This window comes from Cupressus sempervirens, chromosome 11 (assembly GCF_028749045.1).
Source record: "Cupressus sempervirens isolate cs-2001-9-10 chromosome 11, ASM2874904v1, whole genome shotgun sequence".
NCBI lineage: Eukaryota > Viridiplantae > Streptophyta > Pinopsida > Cupressales > Cupressaceae > Cupressus > Cupressus sempervirens.
Window position 1 is genome coordinate 201,187,311 of NC_143128.1, and position 25,789 is coordinate 201,213,099.

The window sequence follows — 25,789 nt, forward strand, 5'->3', positions numbered from 1 at the left end:
TTTCTTCTACAGGTTGGACCACAGTAGCTCACTTCAAGGCTGTTCAGAGGTGTGGATTGATGGATGTGGCTAGTTGGAAGGATCCACAGATTCATCCCATGGGGGGCTCTCCAGAGATTCGGGCTGAACTGGCTCATATTCTCTCTTCTAGGCTTTGTAGCTCTTCTAAAGACAAAGACATCCTAGCTTGGGGACCTTGCCCTAAAGGTAAGTTCAGTGTGGCCTAGGGGTATGCTCGGATGGATAGCCAATGTAATGTTGTCTAGGAGGTTCCCTGGTGGAGGCAGGTCTAGAATAAATTTTCTTGGCCGAAATGTAATTTTTTTCTTTGGTTGGTTGCACAAAATAAGTGTCTTACTTGGGATAATCTCCAGCGAAGAGGGTTTCAGGGACCCTCTTTCTTTCCCCTATGTATGATGGATGAGGAAGATGGTTCTCATGTTTTCTTCTTATGTCCTCTCTCTAGGGAGATTTGGCATAAGTGGTGGGAGGCGTGGTGCCATAGCTATATTCATGCCGAATCTCTTATTGAATTTTGGGGTAGCCTTGGCAGACCCCCTTCGAAAACTTCATTCCTTCAGGTGGCCTGGGCTATTGGTCCTTCTCTCATTCTGTGGAATCTTTGGTTGGAGCGTAATCGTCGAATTTTCTGTAATTCCAGCTTGGGAGCCACTAAACTGTGGCAGTTGATCCTAACCAGGGTTCAAGAGACTATCTCTGCTAAATGTGATATATCAGAGCCAGTGGATCCTAGTGATTCTTATATTATCAGGAATTTAGGATTAGTGGATAAAGGATTTGGAACTAGTAGTAGTAAGAGATCTTAGCCACGTAAGAGGAAGATTTTTAGAGTGGGGCGATGGAGTCCTCCTCCAACAACAATCCTAAAGATTAACACTAATGGCTCCTCCCGTGGGAATCCTAGACAGGCTGGAGTGGGGGGGATTGAGAGAGATGCAGATGGCAATGTTATTTTCATATTCTCTATTCACAAAGGATTTCATTCTAATAACGTGATGGATGCTTTGGCCATTAAAGTGGCTATGGAGCGGGCTTGCTCTCTTGGATGGAGGAGAATGGTGTGTGAGTCTGACTCTCAGATAGTTGTGGGTATGATAAATAATCGGAGAGTGGATGAATCTAGTTGGCAAATTGCCTCTATTGTTAGAGAGATTCTCCACTTGAGAAGCTTTGTGGATGGGATCTTTTTCTGTCATATTCCTAGGGAATGGAATGGAATGGAGTGGTTGATGTCTTGGCAAAATGGGCATCAGAGAAGGGTGTTGGTTGGGATATCTTTGATAGAGATGATCTTCCTGCTGATCTTGGTGGGACCTTTGAGCAATTAGTGGAAAGGGATAGAACGTAATTGGTGTTGGGTTGGTGATTTGGTTGTTTGGGCCTGAGGCCTTCTATAACCCGATTTTATTTGAATAAATTTTTACCCCTTTTTTCAAAAAAAAAATTAAAAAAAATATATTATAGATTATAATTTATATATGATAATAATAATAATATGTATTAATAACATATATATAATATATTACGTTATTATATTTAATAAAAATATAGTAAAAATAATAATAATATATTATAATAATATATATTATATTTATAGATAATAATAATAATAACATAATATATTATTATATATTAATAGATTATATATTATATCTTTACGTTATGTTATATATATATATATATATAAAATATAATATTATATTATTATATAATATATAGATTATATATTATTTTATATATAATAGTTATGTTATTATATTATATATTTATAGATTATATATTATATCTTTACATATTTCATAACTCAAATTAGTCATATCACTTACAAATTTGTTTTTCCCTCTAATTTTTGTGCCTTTTCCCTCCAATTTTTATGTTGCCGATATCGGATATCCGATAAGGCTTGGGCCTTACTTTCTAGGTTTGGTACCTGGATAGGTGAAAAAAAGTCAGAGTGGATTTTGAAGAGCTTTTAGACGTGTTCAAACCCTATTTTTTTCACATTGCCACTTTTTGGCACACCATGATCCTGCACATACCCTTAAGGTAACATAAAATTTATGCAATTTTAATAATAGTCTAATAAATGAATTTGTTACAACAAATCTATATTGATAATATCCTCTTGGAAGAAGATAAAGACTTTCATAGATTACATTGGTAGAAAAATAAATAATGTCAACACATAAATTATTGTAGGGGGTGGTCATTTTGTGGAGTGGTGTATGGGGTATTTTTCACTGGTTGGAATGGGGTTTCAATGTTTACAAGGGCATTTGGTGTATGCAATGGCTTTTGGTGTTTGTAGGGGTGTTTGATGGTTGGTGTTTGGTATTTGGAGTGGGCATTTGTAGTTTGGATTTCTTCGTCAATCATTTTTATGTTTACATCTTCTAATTAGATGGAGGTGCACGGGGTTTCCAGTAGTCTAGTGTTAGCTAGTGTTGTGCCACTTCATGGATCTTCTTCAAGCTTGCATGCAACAAGGTCTAACTCTTTTTATGTGGGAGCTAGCTCTAAATTAAGTAAAGTAAATGGTTGTCTTCCAAGGACTCGAAATTGTCTTGTCCTTGTTATTTCTCATGAATTGGTTATGGGGATGTAGAGTATTGGAATAAACATGCTTCAATTAGTGATTTTCTTAGAATTTTCATTTCTTTGTCAACTGTGAAAGCTTGGATTCATTGTTCATGCAAGTAGAGGGAGATATGTAGATTATGCTTGCTATGAACAACTATTTTTTGGTGGTTTTTTCTTGCATGTCATATTGCAACTGGGTTTTTGAAGGAGGGCTTTATTTTTGTAACTGCGTGGGCTTGTTTGTTAAACTTTGGCATTTGAGTTTTAATTCTGCATAGGAGCTACACTCAAGGGTTTGTGTTTAGGTTTTCTTGTCACAACTTCCTTCAAAATTTCGGAGGGAAGATATTTTACCCCAAATTGTAGGTTTTCTTGGGAAGTTTGTGATGATTACTTAGCAAACCCTTGATAAAAAGGTAAATTCCTTTGCTTGGATTTGTGTTGAAATTGATTCAAATCATTAGTTGTGAGATTCTTTAGAAATCTACCAACTTAGGATCTTCTAAGTGAGTGCAATAATTGGATTATGTATTTCTCCCTTTCTGATGTCAGGTATACCATGAGTGTGGGCATCTTCACTAACAGACTCCTCAAATAAATAAGAGGTTAGGTGACCCTGCTAGTGGTATTGGTTGCTCTTTTAATTTCTCTACTCCTAAGGTGGATAATAAGTGTAAGGGGAAAGCTCCAATGCAAGAAGGTGTTCCTAATAAGAATGATTTTCTACCTATTAGATATCAAACTAAGTGACAAGGGAAAAAAGGCCCTATAGGGATAAGCAAGTTGACAAGGTTTTAACTGGTTTGAGGTGTTGGATCATATACCTTTAGAGGAAGCAATTCCCACTAATGTATCTGAGGTGTGAATGGTATGGATGTGGTGAGTTTGTGGCATAAGCAACCATTTTGAGTTAGCTTGTTAAGGAACAACATGGAATAGGTCTTGACTTAGGGGCTTCAAGTGAGCCCACAAATGAACAAGATAATACTATTTTGGAAGATTTGGTTAAGTAAATGCAAGCATCTAGAAGAGGGAAAGGGTCTCCTCAATTTTTTGGTTTACAACAAAGGCCCTTGAAAAAGAATTATTTTAACACTCCCTCAAAAGGAGGTTGCAAGAAGGATTAGGAGAAGATTAAAATTGAAGGAGAGCTTTTGGTGGAGTTTGGGTCTGTCAAGACCTTTGAGACTCGTTTCTCCCAATCTTCTTCCAACAAGATATTATCTATAGATAATTTGGTGCATATATAGGTTTGTTGGAACGAGTTCCATTTATTAGACGATTATTAAAATTGCATAAATTTTATGTTACTTTAAATCACATAACTCAAATTTTTAATATACACAAATAATCTCTTTTCAGTAAAATTTCTATTTTTAGACTTATAAATTTAGTTATTAATTATGTATTAATATTTGAACTATAATTATTAATCAAACAATTTGTAATAATATTTTATAAATTTAAGAATAAAATATATTTATATTTTCTTACATTAATATGGTTCAATCTTAATTAACTTTTACTTTTAGCATATAGTCTGAATAGAATAGTCTCTTAAGTGACTTTTACTTTTATTTTTCAAATTATTACAATGAGTTTATTATGTACTTATATAATTTATTTATTTTATGTCTATAGTCATATTTTATATAATTAATCAATATAATATTTTATATATTTATTGTATTATATCAAAAATTTATTACAATTTAGTATATGACAAGTGCAATGGCACTTGTTATGTTATAAGTTTTCATTGTTTAAAAGTTTATATTCAATTAAAAAAAAATACAAAACAAACTACAAATCATACAATTCAGATTTGAAGTGACAAGTATATTATAAGCCCTGAAGGATTGTAGTTGTAGATATTTTCACTTCGTGTTAACGAAGATGATTTTTTAAAGTAGACAAATTACACTAAAGCCAAAAAATAGTCTAACATATTTTTTTTCAGATTCACGAAAACACAGTAATTTTTCTCAATTTTGTTGACAAAATATGCAGATAATGATGCTGATTTTTTTTTAAAAATTCACTGCATTTTTTATTTTTTAAAATTTGATCATCGGTACATTTTGTAGAGATAGCCACATCCTTTTTAAAATAATGATATTTGGTGAGAGAGTTTTGAGAAGATAAAAGCTCTAATAAATTATAAAGCATAAGAAATTACCATATTTAGTCACTCTAATGATCTCTATATTGCTCAAATATAATCATGACAATAAATTTGACATATTTATCAAAACATACAGTCCATGTCCAACATTGCACTCACTTTGGATCTCACGAATTACATTATCAACCAAAGACTATGTAAAATATAAAGCTAAATAGCCTATGCCACAAAATAAGATCTAAATTGCTGCAGTTTCTCTTTTATTTTTAGATTTGCCTACCCAGCATCCTCCTCCTCTCTGCACACAGTGTATAATACAAGGGAAATAAATGAGTTAAATTGCATTAATCTAAACTAGACCTACAAGTACTAAAAGTATGAAAAATTCAAGCAGAAATGTTAGTTGTAAAAACAGACGCACAGATTGCTTTAATTTTAAGCCATTGAAATGGTTGGTTAGTTAAGAAGTTTTAAAAAAACCCATCTATTAGAATTTTGAGTTACTTACAAAGAGGCTGCATCTTCCATTTCTGATTGCTCTGTTTATTGAAGGTGAAGAGAATGAGCTCATTTCCATGGTGGATTCCACCAGTTTCACCGTTTGCTCCTTTGGCATCCATATTCAGCTGAATGTTGTTTACAGGCCTCACGCATTGGTATCCATGCCCAACATCTCCACTTTGGGTCCACATAAATGATTCATCTAAATTGTAGTGATTATAATCTGCCAAGTATATCTGCTCAAAGCCATTCAGAAAAGATCAGCACACAATTCTCCAAATTTCAGATTAAGCTACCATAGTTCCTATCTCAATTTGGTTTTTAAGCAGGTGAAGCTCACTGATTAAATTACAAGCCACATTTTTAAGTGCATATACATATTCTTCAACAGCAAAGGGTTAAGGGATGGACAAATTCACAAAGAGCTGAGGGAGCTAAAATCAATTCTGTTTGGTGGAGAAATAACAAGCGTTTGACGTGTGTCTAAACAACATGGAATTTTGCCCTTCTCAAGGGAAGAGTTCAAATATCTATTTAGGATATACAGAATTCCAAATAAAAAGTCATACGCCTGCTGTATTGAAAAAGTACAAGAGTTTGACGTGGTTTTAAATATACAATTAATTATCTTCGTGTATATACAGTTTCTAATCTATATGTCAAAATTTGCCCACTTTTTCGGTGAATCTCTGTAGGTGAGCAAAGAGCTTAAAACTAACATTTTGGCTTTCTCACATTACAGAACTCTTTGTAGAACTCGTAGAGTGCGAGGTGGTCTAAAAGTGCCATTTTGAAATGTTCACCCAATACCTGCCGCTAAGACTCCCAATAGCCGTTATAGTACTTTTTGTGCAAGTGGATCAATCAGCAACAAGAAAACTAAAGGAAAAAAATATTGGTGTTCATGGTGATTTGTTTTGGCATCTTTGGGTGCAGGTAGGAGTTTTTTGGGTTGTAATTGGGAGGAAGATAACAGTATTGCATACATGAGCAACAACTAGCTCGTTTCCCCTATTTAGAATATAAAGAATCCCAAATAATAATAATAATATATCTACTCTATACAATCAGCTCTTTTCAATTGAGTTTATACTTTCAGTCTTTTTATATTGAGTTCGTGCAAGATAATAGATTTATAGGCACTCAATATGATAAACATAGTCGTATTAAAAAACAGTACACTTTCAGCCATTTCAAATTGGGTTTATACGAGATGCTGGAATTATAAGCAGTCAAGACTCAGTATGATATACATACACAGAGTCCCATATAAAAAGCAGAACGTCTATTGTATGTTTTCAGTCCCTCCCAATTGGATTGTATAAGGTAGTTTACTTATAAACAGCCAATTTGATGTAAAAAATAATATGCCTACCAAATATTTTCAACCCTTCCCTATTGAATTTGTACAGGATAGTGGGCTTATAAGCAATTAATATGATATACAAAGTTCCATATAAAAACAGCATGCCTACAGTATCCTTTCAGCCTTTCCTGATTAGTTTTGTGCAAGATAGTTTAAAAAAAAAAATGTCTCAGTATATCTTCAACCTTTCCCAACAGGGTAGTAAGCTTACGAAAAATCAATATTATAATCTCAAATGAAAACAAAATAACTACTCTATGCTTTCACCCCTTCCTGAGTTCGTACGAGATAGTGGGCTCATAGACAATGGATAGTATCATGGTCTTACCTGGTCCCATAGTTTATTTCCATGTTTTAGAGCTTGCTTTGTAGCCTTATTCACCAATGCAAAGGCTGGGTATCCAACTTCATCCTTCACCCTAAGACCCCACGAATCCACTTTGATCCATTGCTAGCAAGACAAATTAATATTATGTTAAAAAAGAGCCACATTCAAGTTCAAGTAAATTAATAGTAAATTCCCTGAAAATATTTTAAGATTACAAATGGAAGTTACCTGGTGGGGATCATTTGGGGTTCCTAAAGCAAGGACAGCAAACTGTCCATGGGCAGCCATAAAAAAGTTGGGGTTGGCTTCACAATAAATCCTAACAGCAGGACCTTGAGGTTCCTCCTTTCCAACTTGAGGGTATAATGAACGATGTTGAGACCCTCCATGAGATAAGCTCACTTATCACATTTAAAAAAAAATGATTTAATTTCAGTTTTGATAAATGAGAACATATAACCTTTATAGAAATAAATCAAATTTTTTTATAACTTTGGGATAATTTTTTATTAATTCGATCACTTAATTGGATGGAGACATCATAGACTAATTTAAAAAAACACAGATAAAACTCTCGTTGAGATTTTATGACGACCTCTTCTTGATTAGACTCCTTGATTAGACCACTTGATTCAATGCAGACATCATTGAACATTAAGAAAAAAAATAGAATCCTCTGAAATTTTGTGATGTCTCTTCTTTGGTTAGACCTTTTGATTTAATAGAGGCTCATAGAACATGTAGAAAAATAGATAATCCTCTTTGGAATTCATGCTTGATCTAATCGAAACATCATAGACCATTTAGAAAAACAGGTAAACATTTTCTAAGATTTTCTGATGACCTCTAGTTGATCTTTGATCCAACAGAGACATCATAGAACATTTTGAGAAATAGATGAAACTCTCTATAGAATTTTATGATGACATCTCCTTAATCAGACCACTTGGTCCAATAGAAACAATACAAAAGATATAGAGAGTTATAGAACTTTTTCAATTTTGTGATGAACTATCCTTGATTTGGGCTCAATAGAAACATTATAAAATATTCAGAAATTCTAATGTCACAATGACTTCTCATTAATCAGATCACTTGATTCAATAGAAAACCATCCAATTAAAGAAAACTAAAAACAATAGAAAACCATCCAATTAAAAAAAACTAAAAAAAATATTGATAAGCATGAAAATATATATGTAAAAATTATAGAGTATACAGAAGAACTAATCTCACTTCTCAAATAAGGTCTCTGATTTTAGACGAGGATACATAAAATTAGTGAAGAAAGTTCAACAAACGTTGATTTTGGTGATTTCATTATCAGATCACCGTAAGCCTGATTTACAGAACTATCAAACTAAGAGAGGTTTAGCTCATTTAGGTTTTTCGAAAAACGGTATGCATTATTACATTTTGTTTTTAATTTTTTAATTTTCTTGTTTTGATAATAGATCATAAAGGGTGATTCAAAACGTTGAATTGAATCTAGAAACAAACTGTATTGAAAATTGATTGTAGAAATTAGATAATGTTAAAGGAATCAGATTTTCAAGCAATCAAGATTCACTAATCAGAATTTAAGATTATTATAAACTTTCTATTAATAAAAAGTAGAAAGGAAGGCCTGCTGTAAGTTGCATGATTTTTGATGAGTCTATAAAGACCAGTAAGACCAAGTCTTGCTGAATGCAAGATTCTAATATTATAAGAAATGAGACAGAGATCATTGTCCCAAACAAATTTAGCCGAATATACATCTCTCAATCCTTGACTTTAAATCAAGGAAATTTCATTTGTCAAGTACTTACACATCAATAGATTTTTATAGAACCCTACAATTTTTTATACAAAAGAATCATTTCACTATCAGAAGCTAAATCAAAAGCGATTTTCACTAAGGTTTCCATGATCAAATATCAGATCACTGTAAGTGTACTCTATAAAAACATCACGGTTATGAATATCAGAGACTCAATCAATTTTGAGAGCAATCGCATTTAAGTAACAGAAAGCTAACCACTTTATATTAAAGCCCCCCTTCCCGCTGAAAAAAATTGATCATAGGAACTTACAGATGGGACTGATCTTCCATTTCTGATTCTCCTTCTTGTTCCATTTGAATAGAGCAACCGCCGCCCCTTCGTGGAGTCCACGATGATGTTTATCATCTTTAAACATGGCTTCCAAATTTAAGTGAATATTGCTCACTGCCCTGATGCATTGATACCCTCTTCCCACGTCAGCACTCTGGGTAAACAGAACAGCCTCATTCAAATCATCAGGGTGGTATGGACCCAACGTAACCTACACAATCCAAGCATACAAATGATGTCAGTCCCAGAGTATTAAACCCTCTAATAATTCCTCAAAGCACCATGTTAAAACACAAGGGTTTAAGAGACCATAACCCTTTCACTCTCTGAATGTCCATGCCTTAGAGCCTGCCCTGTAGCCCTGTTTATCAATGCAAATGCAGGGAATCCTGCTTCATCCTTGGCCCTCACACTCCATTTAGTGTCCATTATCCATTGCTGCAACATCCAAGCATCAGTAAACCTATTTTAATCTGCCATCTTGAAAATAACATATGCCCACTCATGGACATCTCAAAACAAAATGCAATAGCCACGATCAACTGGTGGAAAACCCTAGGATTATTACCAATCAGCAAGTATTTTCTGTTAGGATTAAACCACAGACAGAAATAACAATTACATGCAAATATAAACAATATTAGCAAATAATAAATCGTACAAAAAGAACACAAGACACCAAGATATTTAACGTGGTTCACCCAATCCCTAGGTTAGATCCACCAAATAGCAAGTCCAATATTATTACAATCCAATGATCACAACCTGATTACAATCCGGAATCCCTTACAGCTCAATACCACCACAAGAAGCAATTTTCGTATCACACATAATGAAAGATACTTGACCCTAAGCCCTTTTACACAAGTATTTTTGCCACAGTAGGGTTATGATTAATTACATGTCGGCCCAAAATTCCTGATAAAATAGGGCCCAACGTTTTTTTTTCCAAAGAATTATAAAGTATGTACAGTACTTCCTGACCGGTCACCACAAATTAACATTTCTACATGGATAATCATTCTAGAAATCTAAATGGTATTAGGGAGAAACAATTCTAAAAAAAATGTCTGCATGAATGTTTCTGATCATGGTCTTTATTTCCTCATCCTGAACATGGAACATTTAGTGATGACCTCTCCTTTAATCCTCATGATGATGGGACACCTAGTCTAATGTGACAAATTGATGCAAATAAAATAGGCAGTTTTCAATCTTCATGATGATGAATAGGGGTGTCCCCACTACTCAACTCAGCTATAACCAGTGACCGATGCAAGCTAGGGGGAGACAAGTTCCCCATGGGTGGGATCAGCCACCCACAAGATGTCTCACCTCATAAACTGGGGAGAGATTTGAACCCCATGAAACACCATGATTTGACAAATTGATGCAAACATAATAGACAGTTTTCAATCCTTATGATGATGAACAAGGGGTGTTCCTGCGACCCATCCCAGCGATGAGCAGCAGCCGATGCAAGCTAGGGCGAGACTAGTTCCCCATGGGTGAGATCAGCTGCCCACAAGATATCTCACCTCATAAACCAGGTAGAGATTTGAACCCAATGAAACACCATGATCTGACAAACTAATGCAAATAAAATAAACAGTTTTATTTCCCAAGCTCTTAAACTCTCAGTCTCATTCTCAAGGTCTGTGAAAACCCCCTCTTCATAGTATAAGTGATATTTTAGGACCAACCTGATTTGGGTTAGACTCATTAGCCGCTGTCATGACAACATGGCCATTAAAGTTAGCCAGATGGTAGTCAGGATTGGCTTCACAGTAGATCTTCACAGTTTCCCCTTGTATAGAGACTAGAGGAGCTAGCTGTTGCTGATCAGGGTGGTGGTGGTGGTGTCCAAACATTATGTTGATCCTGCAAATGACTTCAGTTAGATGATATGTAAAACCTGACTTTAAGTTTAAACCCATGAAAGCAATGGATTTCAATATGAAGCATTACTTTCTATCCACAAAAAATGTCAAACCACCATGCTAGCAAGATCTTACTGTAATAAAAAAGATGAAAGCAACACCAGATAGCATTCATAAACTATACCTGATCAGAGAACCAAAAGAACTTTGTATTCGGTAACTGTTTAGAGATCACAGACAGCAGTTTGTACGTAGTGATTATAAAACAGAGCAGGTGATTGTTGTATATCAACCAGCGTAGGTGGGTTGATAAATATATAGGGAATGTAAAGAGAGATATTGAGGTCCAGGCCTGCAACCAGAATTTAAAATATGTCCAAAGGATGGACCTTTTCCAGTTCTACGTAAAAGTTTTACATATAATAAGTGAAGCTTTGAGGGTCCAACTTGCAGGCTGGTAAATGACGGACATACCCAAGTGCACCAAAAATGAAATATATTAAATATAGAATTTAAAAATAAATAGCAAGTTTTATATGATGGAGGTATTACCTACATGAAGTATTAACCCCATTATCGGTATTATCCACATAATATGATCAAAACAACTCAACGACAATTTTATCGGATGTCTCTAGATAGATACAACTCAAGCACAATTGCAATGCAAAGGAGCCCACGCAGAATATTAATACATTATCATTATATATATATATATATATAGAGTTATTAACAATATAAGGGAATTCTTACATTGATTTTAATAAATTAAATTTATATTACTGACATTTTCTTGTAATACATTCTAATAAATATATAAAGTTATTAATAATATAAGAGAATTTTTACATTGAATTTAATAAATTACTTTTTATATTACTGATTTTTTCTTGTTTTCTTAAAATTCTATGTATAATATTATGTGTAAAAATTTAAGTATTTTCTTGTTCAGGATGAACCTCCACAAAAAGTAAGGAACCTACATACTAAGATTGTTGTGAAAATTTACTATTAGTTATTATGTTACATTTTTCATGTATCCAGCATGTGTTGTTTTTTCCCCTAGAAATTTGTACTATCATATTGAAACAATAGTTTGTTATTGTTTAGTGGTAAAATGAAGACACTTTAATAGGATGTAGGCCTCCACTTTACTTGCTAAAACATTCAAAGTATATGTGTAGGGAAAGGGAGAATCTCTAAATATGATACCTTTTCAATTCCAAATTAGATTAGCAAGGTCCAAAAGGAAGCCATATCAATACTAAATTTGAATTGTGAGAATGAATGCATTGAAGGGGAATGCTCTCTTTGGTCCCTGTGTGATAATGTGCATGCAAAATTTGAACTAATTGATTAAGTAATGTAAATCTAGATGTTAAATGTATACAATCAGCCCAATTAATATACATAATTTAAATATATGAATTGAAATGAAAGATAAAAGACTCACTTTGAAATGCGTAGAGGAAGTTATGTTTTAGCTTTGAAAAGTGCAGATTTGGATTTGTAATTGAAAATATGACCATAGATCCTTGAACATAATGGAAAATCCATTAAAACTCAAAAATTGATTTTAAGGTTGATTTTCCGGTCTTGGAAATTGATTTTAAGGTTGATTTCTCAAATTAACGTTTATTCCTCAACTTTGGAGACAAAGAAATCATCAAGCCTCCAAGAGACTCGAGTCTTCATCATATCCAAAATCACAATAAGAGAGATATCACTAAAAAAGGGGTGTAGTTACTAGCCCAATAAGGTTTGTGTGCCTTATTGTGAACCACACAAGAGAAGCAAAAAGAGAAAAGGGAAGAAGGTCTTTGAAGGAGATGTCGTTGAACTATCTAGCAAGTGTGCGTTGCATGCTAGTCAACTACTCATTGAAGATTAATTGAATGGTCTAACAAGTGCATGTGGCATGTTAGTCAATCCATTGAAAGATCCAACTTCAAAGGAACTCCATGTACCAAAAAGAAAAATTAAAAAATGACCCAGGCATATGGATGCGTGTAGGAGGCTAACTCTAAAATGAAGCAAAAATGCATAGATTTGAGGCTAACTCTAGTGGGAGTCATTATGCTTGTCACTAGAAGTGATTGTGAGCTACATAGAAAGCATGTTAGGAAAATCATAATCCACATCAATATATTCATCATCACTACAAACATGTTCATCATTAAGAGTATCTTCCATATCAAGATTAATAAAATCTAAAATACGAACAAAATCATAATGTTTATCCATTTTCATATTGTTACCTTGATTAGCTTCTTCCAAAGACTCATGCATGGTATGATCAAAGGAAGGTAAAGGTTGAGATGAAGACGTGGGTGGAGAAGCAAGAGTACAAGCCTAGCTTTTAGCTAGATGATTCTTGCAATGCTAATTGACATGTTGATTACGAATGATTTTGTGAGATAAAGTAGAAGAATTAGGATAAACTAGCATAGGTTCTGAAAAAGGAACAACTAAAAGTTTAAGAATAGGAGTTGAAGGAATAGATAGAGAAGGTAAAATAGGTTCAGAAGTGGTGCTTGAAGGCACAAACAAGGTGGGTAAGATTGGTGCATGAGGATTACCCTTAGGAAGACTAAGCTCAAGAATCTTAACTACCTTATAACGTTGATACAAGCGATAAAGATAATTAGGGCGAGTAGGTGTTTTTTTAGGAAGAGATGATCAATAAAAATCAATATTTGTACGATCTTGAAGGCGTAAAGATTTAAAAAGGGAATGCTTAATAGTGACGATTTCTCTATCACAGGGAAATTTAATCCACTTGTGAATAAGAGAAGCTACAACTTGCATGGAAGAAAGCCATGGAATATCAATCTTAACTTGAAATTGATTGGAAGTAGGAATGACAACAAAGGTAGTATAAACAACCCTTTCTACAAGAGTAACATGAAGAGTGATAGAACCTTATGGATGATAAAGAAAACCATTGCAAGTTTGAATCCATATGGGAGAGGTATCATAGGTATCTTTATGCATCCATTTATTATAAAGGTGCTCTTTAATGATCACATTCACAAAAAAAGAAGAACCAATCAAAACACCACAAGAATGAATATGAGAAATCCTAGGGGCAATGTAAAGAGGACCATTTAGTGTCTAAAACATATTAGACTGACTAAAGGTGATAGGAGGTGTTTGTTTAGGTTCAGGTAGAGACAAAATTAAAGGTTGCAGTTGAGACTCAACATGATTAACTTCGTCTATCTTATCATCATAGCTAGTGTCATACAAATAAGGTTTATTAATGACATTTGTTGAATGTGAAAGAAAAGGATTAATGTAAACTAGAAAATTCTAATTAGGAGGTGAAATAGATTTATTTGTACTATAAACTTGAGCATCAATAGATATAGTAATAAAATCAATAAGGTTCTCAAATGTATGAACTTCAAAGCATACAACCTTTGAGTATCATGACTTGGTTGATGATGGTATTGACAAAAAGTAATTGAATCAAATGAATTAGGCATTGGTTTGATAGTTTTAATAGGACAAAGATGAGAAAGTAAAAAAATTCTGATATGAATAAATTTAATCATCACCTTAAGGAAAATGTTTACATAATTGAGTGTACTATGATTAGGATGATGCATAAATAAAAAAGTAGTTGCATCTTTTGATGTATTATCCACTTGATGAATAACTGTGTTGGTTGAATTGAATTTGATGAAGGTGTTAGGTTTGGAATTTTTTTTTTGATTACCAATGACATTACTCTTATCACTAGAAATAAGAGTCATCATAGTAGAGCTCTCGAGTTGGCTCACTTGTAACTGGCAATGGTGAAGCATTGCACAAAGATAAAAAAATGAGGCATACTCAGTAATGAGAATCTTATCTCTGATGTCTTTCGATAAATTAGAAATAAGGATATGTTGAATATCATGATCAGGCACATGATACAATATCTGAGCATACAAGTGTTTAAATCTATCAATAAAATCAACAGATTTCTCTTTAACAATTTATTTGAAATGCATTAAATCAATTAAAGAAACTTGGAGACTGATATTATTATAAAATTATTGAATGAAAGCATTAGCAAGAGTTTGAAAAAGAATAAATAGAATACAGAGGTAGACACCAATACCATTGCAAGGCTCTATCCTTTAAAGTACCTAGAAACAACTTAGCCACAAGCTTATAGTTGTGAGAAAAATCACTGCATATAGTTTGGAAAGTCTTAAGATGAATCATGAGATCACTCTTATCATTATAAGTATCAAGACCAAGTACCTCACCATGTTGTGGTATATGAACATGAAGGATATATAATGAAGAGGGATTAATAATGCCACATGCAAGGATGTCAGATTGAGTGAATTCAGCCACTTATTGTTGCAACACAGTGATAGTTTGAACCAAGCTACTAATGGTGGGATCAAATAAATGATAATAGGAATAGATATATTAGACATGTTAGGAAAATTGTAGGAAGCAAAAGGAATATGGAAGGATGTTGGCAGGGGATTAGAAGGAACAGGTAAAGGATTGGAATATGTGAAAGGAAATATATTATATGAAGGTAATGAAGAAGGTATGATGATAGGAGGAACACTCATAAGAAGTGAAAAGTTAGGAAGACCATAACTTAGACGAGAAGAGAATTGTGTAGAATTTTTTATAAGGGGTGGAGCATGTGTATGAATCGTAGAAAGGGTAGTAGAAATTAGAATACAAGGTTCAACTTTTGTGGAAGAGGGAGGATATCCTAACCCTTGAGCACATTCCATCAAAGGCTTGGCATGAGTATTTATAAGGTGAGATATACTACACAAGATAGAAATGTTATTATCATAATTATTAACAGGCTTCTTAATAGCCTCAATAAAAGCACCTCTATTGGGAGTTTGATTTTCTTACACAAGCCAATTTTCCAATTTATCAAATTCATGAGAGATCTTATCAACTTATGAAGGAAGAACTATTAAGGCATCATATTCATCATGGGATGAGTAAGAAGAGTTATGCTCCATTACATGATTTAGATCTTGGGAAAATATATTAGCGTCATCATGAGTCCTAGGGAGAAAAGAAGAATCATAATCTAAGGATCCCATGAGTCTATGATCTTGTCGAACAAGAATGCTAAAGGTTGGAATTAGTGTATTTGAGCTCATAAAAAAGGGGAGATCACAAAAGAAAACTACAATGAGATCTAACCACACAAATATAAGAAAGAGCATAAAAAGAGAGATCTAATCACACACAATATACCTAAATATAGAACTCTAAGATAGCCAATAGTGGCATGTTGTGATGGTTAAGTTGTTGAGTTGTTATCCTTGTCATCAAGGTTCAAATCTAATAGGGATGAGGTCCTCCATTTGTGGCCTCATTGGTTCATAGCTTAGGTCAAATTGTTTACCCCTCTTTAAAAAATAAATAGAACTCTAAGATAAAAAAGAAGAAGAAGGGTCCATTAAAAAGGAAAGTAAACACCTACATTAAACAATCTAATCCAAAAAGAAAATGGGACAAGTTAGGGTCACCAAAAGAAGGTAAATACCCAAAATAAAAAAATATAACTCCAAAAGGAAAGGGGCATCTGTCAAGTTCACTAAAATATTTAATGGTGAAATTGATGCCAAATAAGAGAAATCACAAGAAAGATCTAACTCCAAGAAATATTGTTTCATGTTGAGTTCACTGAAATGTTTAGTAGTAAAATGAAGACACTTTAATAGGATGTAGGCCTCCACTTTAATTTGCTAAAAAATTCAAAATGTATGTGTAGGGAATGTGAAAATCTCCAAATATGATTTCTCTTAGAATCCAAATTAGATTAGCAAGGCCAAAAAGGAAGGGATGCCAATACTGAATTTTAATTGTGAGAAACAATGTAATAAAGGGAAATTATCTCTTTAGCTCCTGTGTGATAATGTGTATGTGGAATTGAGCTAATTGATTAAGTAATGTAGATCTAGATGTCAAGTGCATACAATCAACCTAATTAAGATACATATTTTGTTAGATAACTTTGGGGTGGGGGTGTGAATCAATTATCCTTAGTGTTGGTATCTCTAACTATTGTTTTCTATTAGTGTCAAACACTTAGTCATTTATAAGTTAAAGTCAGATAATCATCACTGCGACCAAGCTACTCTATAGAGGCCAAGTCATGTACATAAGAAAGTATGTATCGAGCTCTATGGGAGGCAAGTAAGTTTATGGTCACCAAGTATTTTCTATACAAGCCAAGCTCAACAATGACTGAGAAAGTTTTAAGCATACAAGTGTTGAGTTACATAGTATGTGCCAAGCATAATATAGACTTGTATATGAGCAATGTTAGTATGCTAATAGAAACCAAATTTAAATAAAGCTTCTACAAACTAAACAAAATTCATAAACTTCAAGATAGACTAAGACGAGCTCTCAATTGAAAATATGAGCCATTAATGGGCTCTCTCAATGAGAAGCTCTCTTGTTGAGTGGCTTTATCTAAATGGATAGGATGTATGCTCAATATGCTTCCAAAGGCTTCAATGGATGATTGTGGATTTTTGGTGTGGATAGATGGCTTTAGTATGGATTTGGCTCTCAAAATAGCATTATAACTTTACTTCATGGATTGTGTTAAAATGACTTGGGAGAGGATTCCTTAAATAGGCAAAGGGCTTGAGGGATTGAGGGCTAAGATGCAAGGATGGGAAAAAGCTCATGGAGGGCTCAAATTGCATGAGAGGAGAGCACATGGATTGTGCTTCCTTATAGCCAATCAAGGAGTGACACATGTCACATGGTGAGAGGATGGAGGAAAGGGGAAGGATGAGTCAAAAAAGGAGGCTCAAGGGATAAAATCTTCATAAAGACCCTCATAATGACTTGTAAGAGCAATAAAAGGGCTTGTAAGAGTCATTTATGACCTAGTGGACTTCATAAAGTTTTATGGTTGAGATATTTTGAGGGTGATGAGAGCAATTTCAACTTGGACTTGATTAGGAAGGTTTTAAGCTTGCTTAGGCTTGTGCAAATGATTAGAGGATGGATTAGGATGGTTTAGGATTAGCTTAGGGATAGGCAAGTGGATGGCATTTAATGAGGGTGGGTGAAGGAAGAGATATTTGTTAACTTTGGCTTGGGTTAGTAAGTTTTAACCCATGTTCAGGGAATGTGACAAGGTTAGGAGGGGATTAGGATTAGGTTTAAAGACATCTTCTAGAAGAGTCTAGACTTTGGATGAGGATAAAGACTTTCTAGAATAGTCTAGAATTTCTTAGGATGAGGATGAAGACTTTCTAGAAGAGTCTAGAACTTCTTAGGATGAGGATAAATTAGATTTTTAGGAAATAAATAAAGTTTTATTTATTTCAAGGGTTTGGGTTGAGGAGATATTTATTAAAACTTTTTTAATAAACATGAGGATTAATATTTAATCTTAATTAAATATTTTGAGTTGGGATTAGGGGTAGGAAATGATGGGATTAACCTTTAATCAAAATTAAAGAAGGATTAGAAGATTTTGGAAGAGGTTAGTGGTCTTAAGGAAATTGACCAAGTTTTGGGCAAAAAATAATTTTTTTATTTATTTTGGGTTTTTTGGTCAATTTATTAATTAAATAATTAATAAATAAGGAAATAATGTTTAAATAAGATTTAAACATTTTTGGGAGGGATTCCTTAATTAAATATTTTTAATTAAGATAAAGGGATTTAATGGCATAAAAATTAGTTAATTAATTAAATAATTAATTAATTAATAAATGATGATGTCATCAGGACTTTTTCAGAAAATAAAAATACTTTATTTTCTAAAGGTTTTTAGGTGTCTACAAGACCAAGCAACACTAGTGCCAAGAGTCAGATAAAAGTAAAGGACAAGAAATGCAAAGTTTTTATAAAAGTCAAGAATGGAACAAATTTTGAGGTAAAATATTTTCAATATGACATGGAAGGAACATTTAATATTTGTAGAGGTTTTTATAGAGAGTTTACACATTAGACGTGACGTGGATTACATATCCCTATGTTGTGTGATCAACAATTTAGATGGAGAGGCTATTATGGAAGAGTCTAGAATACTCTTTAGAAAACTCTTAAAATAGAGAAGATCTTAACCTAGATTAGTGTGAGCAAGAGTAGAGAAGTGTATGCATGCAAACAAGGAGTAATATGCGAGTGAAGGATCAAAATTAGATTAGAAGTCAGTGAAAGGGTTCTATTATCACTTAACAAAGCAAGTGACCTATTCAAGGCAGTGAAGTGAAAAGGGAAGACAAGTATTATCATATCAAAGGAGAAGATTAGTTAGTAAGGAGAAGACTAAAAGTCAGCCTACAAAGCACACTAAGAGTTAGGTTTTGAATCAGCTCTAACCCACTTGAATTAGGGTAAATCTCTTAACAAAGTAGTCTTAATAGATAATTGTAAATCTCCTAAAAGATTCTTTACTTTGTTGTAAGAGTTAAATCCTCTAACAAGGTGAGACCTAGCAATCTCTTAAGCTTTTAATAGGGAAGACCCCTCATAGGGTAGATCATATTTTATGATCAAACATTGTAAGCATATCAAGTTAACTTTATGACTGTAGTAGTGAAGATTTTTGGGTGTCATCCCCACCTCAGTTTTACCTTCACCTTGGAGGCTTTTTGGGTAACAAATATTGTGTTATGTGTTTATTTTCATGCATGTGATAGATAATATTTACATGTTACAGTAAGCTTATCATTACAAGTTTTACATGCATAGGATAGCTAGTGAATGTGTGAATGAATTGGTGAAAGTTTAAAACTTCTTAAGATTCTGATTCACCCCCCCTCTCAGTATCTTTTTATCCTATTTATACCTCTATTAGTCAATACTTAGGTCCTTTTTAAGAAATTCAATAATGTACCAACATAAGCTTTTAATATGCAAACTTGGTAACTTGATCAAGACTTTACAACAATAACCAATTCACTCTTTACCAGTAAATTGTTAGCTTATATTGAGTATTAGAGTAATTGACTTTTAACTATATTCTTTATAAACTAAGTTAAAATATTCAATAGTAAACATCAAATACATATGAAAACAACATGCAACAAAATCATTTACATATTTTGACACAAGTATTTTTAATGTGAAACCCCGTTAAAGGAAAAACCGTGTAGGAATTGGTAACCCAAAATCTTCACTTTAATGAACTGAGTTCAATTAGGAGCCAACCTAGTTAAAGGCTACATGAAAATTGTTAATTTGACACTGTTAGGGAATTTGCACCAAATATCATCTAGACTTTATCACTCCTCAATTGAGTTTCCTTAATCTCAAGGACTTACACATATTCAAAGGAATGTCGCCTTAAAAATGATAAAATAAATAAGACTATTAAGTCTACTTGGTTAAGATATTTTTTGCTATAATTTTTAGAGAGTAACAATGAAATGGTCTAATAATAGTGCAACTACCTTTACTATTTCAAATATCAATTTTAGCCGTACTTTGTTCCTATTTTATTCTTCTCTGTCTGATCTATTGGATACAATTATCTAATTGTGTGTTGTCTTTGATGTTACACAAATTTCATATCAATTATTAGAAAATTCTTACCAAGCTCAGTTGGTCGGCAAAGCAAATTTTTGTGTCTATTGAGCATTCCTAGAAATTATTCTATGTAGACAGTGTCTACCGAGCTCACTTGGGCATCGAAAGAAAATGTGGCAGAAAGTAGTGTTAACCGAGCTCACATGGTTAATGAAGGAAAGTCAGTGCTTACCGAGTTCACTTGGTCTCCAAAGTATTTTGCAAGGTTCACAGTGTTAACCGAGCTTCTATTAGTTAACAAAAGAAATCATTTCAAGAATAGTTTTTATTAAGCAGGGTTCGGCTAATGAAGGATTTTGTTAATTTGAGAAATAAAGTTTAATTATTTAAAGTATTGATTCTAGCTGATTGAGGTAATATTTATTGGTGATTGTAACTTGTAATTAGGCCGACTTAACAATTTGTAAGGTATAAATAAAAGGTCAAGTTGAGAATTCTGAAGTGTAATGAGAGAGCATGCAAGTGTGAGAAAAATTTGAAGGATGGTTAGTTATCCTTGAGGAGCAGCAAAGTTTTATTTGATCAGGAAGGATCTAGTGACACATAATAGAGAACTGTATCAACAATTCAGTTGCATCTCATTTAGGTCATTACATTGTTACTTTCTTATCATTGTAGCAGTGATTCCAAAATCTCTTAATAGAGTTGGTCTAACAACCATTTGTAAATCCTCTAACAAGGTGATAGTTCAATTGAATTATTTTAAGACCTTTTGCAAGGCCACTCCTCATAGGGTGATTAAATTCTCTAACAAGGTCACACCTAATAGTGTGTATTATAACATTTAACTAGGTTGGCTCCTAACAAGGCTCACTTCAGAAGAGTGAAAATCAATAGCTGGTTATTTGGTGGTTTTTCCCATATTGGGTTTCCACGTTAAATCTGATGTCTCATGTATCCATGTTATTTATTTTATGGTTGCATGTTAATCAATGTGAATGTTTAAGATCTGTTAAGATAACATACACTATATTTACCGAGTTACAAATTTTTTTTGTATGTTTATCGAGTGACAATAGTAACTAGTTTTATCAGACATCTAAGGGATTTGTGGATTTGTTTTGTGGTAATTGATTCACCTCCCCCCCCCTCTCAGTTACTCCATCTATATTTCCAACATGATCCACTCACACACACCAACTTCACACTTCTCTTTCTTGATCTCACAATGCAGTTCTGCTCTATATCCACTTCTTTCTTATCCTTCATAATTGACTCTTGTTAATATCTGAAAAAATCTCATTTGTCCTTTAAATAGAAAAATTATTTATGCTTAACTAGATTCTCTAATATTTTATCACTTAACCACAACCATTCGATCATATTCTAGCTTTGATTCATTGAATATAGACACTTTGTTAATGTGTTTTGACCTTGAACTTTGTGCTCCACATTTGATCATTAAATCTCCTCGATCGGTTCTTCTTTGAATTTCTCCAATCGTAGATCTCTCAAAAGACTTCTTCCTTGTTTTAGAAACTTCTTGATCAATCTATATTTTCATTAAATGTCAGTCTCAAATGGATTTTTTTAGAAATTGTTCATCTTCCCCTCGCTTGTTTAACACTATGCTCGCTTGATCGATCAATAATAAGCTTGATGATGATTAGTACTTCATTTACCAACCTCACTGACTAGCTCGATGCAACTCACTATTTCTTTATCTTTCCACTTCATAACCTTTTTCCTTCCTTTCTAATCAAATTAACTTAATTTTGTAACATCTCAACACTTAATCAAATTATGTAAAACAATCAAATCAACATATATTGGCAAAGTCTAACTCATCAAGTGCACATTGAAATCCATATACTTTATTAACACTTTCTTCCATTCCATTTTGTTATTCATCATTATCTTTACAAATCCTCTTCATCAATCAACACTACATCCTTTAGTTGATTTGACAACTTATTGAATTAACATAATGTCTTACCTTTTCAAGCTTGACATCAATGCCAACATAATGACTGATCTAACTATTCCCCATACATTATCGTCCTTATCTTCAACATGATCAGTTGGGGCTAATAGAGTTATGCTATATTTATGAATTGAAATGAAAGATAAAAGAATCACCTTGGAATACATAGAGGAAGTTATGTTTTAGCTCTAAAAAGTGAGGATCCATACCTGTAAATGGGAATATGATTGTAGGTCCTTGAATAGAATGGAAAACCCAGTAAAACCCAAAAATAGATTTTTTCGATTGATGAGGAAGGAACAGGTTGACCTGAAGGTGACTATTCTAGAGTGATCCTTGTAATCTCACCATATTTTCAGGGCCCTACAATGAGGTCAACCCATCCTAACAATGAGGTCAACCCATATTCATCGAAAGGCTCTCAAGGGGTGTAATTTCCAGATCTACAATCACAATTTTTCTATCCTACCCCTGCACACATAAAACATAGGTTTTTATTATTTGGTGAATGAGGGTTTGTTGTGGTCAAGCCCTAGGTTTATGAATGAAGCTTGTATTGAGAAATGTAAATGTATGTGACTAAAACAAGATAAATGTAAGTATTCATATTTCTTGTAAAAACCATCATCAATAAGAATTTTGCCTTGTTGTATGTTGTAGATGTTGAATTTGGTATGAAAATATAAGATATCTCCACCAATTTCAATGGATATATCACAACCACATCATGAAGCCACCGATGCAAATGTCCATCAATGAAGAAGATGAAAATTGCCTTAATATAGATCTCCTCTCTTGATGACCAAAAATATGTTAGATCATGAGGAGGAAATACTCTCAAAGAATTATTCAATGCTCGATGAAAACTCCTTTGCTTGAATGCTTGAAATGCCTTGAATGCAAAGAGTAAGTGTAGCTAGCATGAACATGTAGGATTAGAGCATGGTTTACAAATGAAGCCTCCTTCAAACTTCCTTATATACTAGTTTTTAGGCAGGAAAATAATACAAGTTGATTGGAGAGCGAGAGTTAATAATTTGGAATCTAGAGACCTTTCAGGGCCCAAGCTCCCCAATAACTAGGAAAGAGGTTAACCTAGGTCTATTGCTTCTAGACTAGGTCAACCTGTTCCTAGAGAGGGGATCAGACAAGCCATTGAATGCTCAAGATGAAAATAAAAGACTCGAGAAAGAGTGGAAGAAAATAGGGAAATGAGGGCATCGATCACAAATCCATCCATGGTTTAGGAAGTCAATATGAGATGGGTGTTAAAATATTTTAAAAAGAGAGTGCATTCATTTACTATGCTACATTTTTCATGCATATAGATGTATTATTTGGTTATAACATAAAAGGGAGATTTTAATACATTATAAACAAGCTACTATGGCAGTGTTGAAATTTCCAAACTAATAAATTAATTATATCCTCCACATGAAGATATGTACATTACCTATTAAAAACATTATGACCCAACTAGACACATAACTAGATAATTTAAAGTAACTTATTTGTATATGAAGGCATTTTACCTTTTCCTGGGGTTGACCTAGGATAATTTGACCCCTAGAAATTTGTAGTTCTCCAAGTTATTTTAAAATTTTATCTTCATTTTAAATTTAAAAACATTAGCAAATTAGATAAACTAGAGAACATAAGTGCATAAGTTAAGGTTAGATCAATGGTTCTTAAAGTAGACTTGTCACTATAAAGTTAAGCTGGATTCATGTCATCCACCTAACTAGCTCAACACCAATCTTATACATATTCAAGGAAAAATTGGAGTCTAAAATTACTTTAAAATTATCCATATTTTTTCCTTGAGATCTAAGCACCTAAATCTACTTTTTATTAGTTGTACAAGGAATACTATTGCATTGATTAGGTCTAATAAAAAATTAATAAAAATATTTTTCTCACAAATAGAACTTTTTTTTTCCATGTCTATAATTCTTATAAACTTTGATCTTTTCACATATTTATTGAAATAAAAAAAATATTATTCACCTTAAATCTTTTGGCTCTTACGAAAAATAACAAGGAAGACATTATTTTTTTAAAACAAAAATTACAATTAAAAAAAAGGGTCAAAGCATTATAGAGACTTTTGTATCATCTCCTAGCATTGATTGTGTAATTAATTTTATCGACCATAACTCTTTTTTGTTGGCTTCAGTTAGCATGTAAGACTTCAAATGTTTTTCGTGTTCTAGGCATGTCCTATATTTTTCTCAACTTTATTGTTGTGTTCTTTGTTGTTTTTTTGGCCTGCAACTCATTTTGCACTTTCTATTTATCTATTTGCACCATTTTTTGTTCACCTCTACTAGCATAAAATATAAGGGTTACTACCCCAATCAACTAATTTATCCTCTCCTTCTAATGCTCACACAATGTTTTGGGTTATTTCCAATTTTCAAAGTTTTGTAGTCTGAAGCTTATAAAAAATTGAGAGGTTTAAATGTAGAGGTTTCATTTTCTCTTTACGGGTTTTTTATTTCAAATTCATTTAAGTGTTTTGTTCTAATCTCGAAGAATTTGAAAAGATGAAGTTTTAAGGCTCAAAGACATTAGGTTCACTAGATCTAGTTTCTCTAGTGCCTATTCAACTTGCTTTGTGCTATGTTTAATTACACTATAATTATTTGAGAATTTATTTTGTAATGGAATTATCTTTCTTGTATCCATATTTCTTGTTTCTATAAGGGGTTTGTAGGAAGATTCTTCCATTATTTCTAGATCTATCTCTATTTTTATGTGTTTCTTTTAGGGAAATAACAATCCTTCGAGCTATAATTTCCTTGGGCATCCAACACTTTGAGTTGAATGCCCAAGGAAAATCTATGTTGAAGTATTTCTATTTCCCTATGTAAAATGAATGGTTGTTTGCAAAATTTGCACATGTTAAGTGTTTTCCATTGGAAAATTCTCCCCCCTCTCTCAAGCCTCTCACCCAAAGATCCAGGTCTCTCACCTTTATAATGTTAGAAATATTTAGAATAACTTGGGGGGGGGGGGAGGGGGGTGAATCAGTTATTCAAGGTTCTTACATACCATTTGAACAATAAAAACAAACACTCACTGTTCTACTAATTGTGCCGTTTCTCGGTCTCTATTGTAAAAAATATTGTCTTAAACATAACTTGCTTGCATAATTAAAAAAATATCAAATGTAAAACATATAAAGCATTCAACACAGATTTGACACTAGAATTTTTATGTGGAAACCAATTTGGGGAAAACCACTAGCAACAAGTCACTACTATTCACTCTTTTGAAGTGAGCTCTGTTAGGAGCCAACCCTATTAAAGGTTACAAAACACATTATTAAATGTGACCTTGTAAAAGGATTTAATCGCCCTATTAGGAGTGACCTTGTCAGAGGACTTTGATCATTCCATTTATAATATCACCTAGTTAAA

At 33.1% G+C, this 25,789-nt stretch overlaps 1 protein-coding gene across 1 annotated transcript in view; it reads right to left on the bottom strand.

Moving 5' to 3' along the window:
- The window catches only part of LOC149528878 (ricin B-like lectin R40G2), a 182,092-nt gene extending 171,204 nt beyond the window's left edge, over positions 1–10,888 (bottom strand). The window contains exons 1-6 of the mRNA XM_089810088.1: positions 10,721–10,888; positions 9,333–9,455; positions 8,997–9,228; positions 7,150–7,322; positions 6,922–7,044; positions 5,235–5,463 (exon numbers count right to left, since the gene is read on the bottom strand). Of these exons, the coding sequence (XP_089666214.1) occupies positions 5,235–5,463; positions 6,922–7,044; positions 7,150–7,322; positions 8,997–9,228; positions 9,333–9,455; positions 10,721–10,888 (1,048 nt within the window). The remainder of the gene's footprint in view (positions 1–5,234; positions 5,464–6,921; positions 7,045–7,149; positions 7,323–8,996; positions 9,229–9,332; positions 9,456–10,720) is intronic.
- Between the last annotated feature and the right edge of the window lie 14,901 nt (positions 10,889–25,789).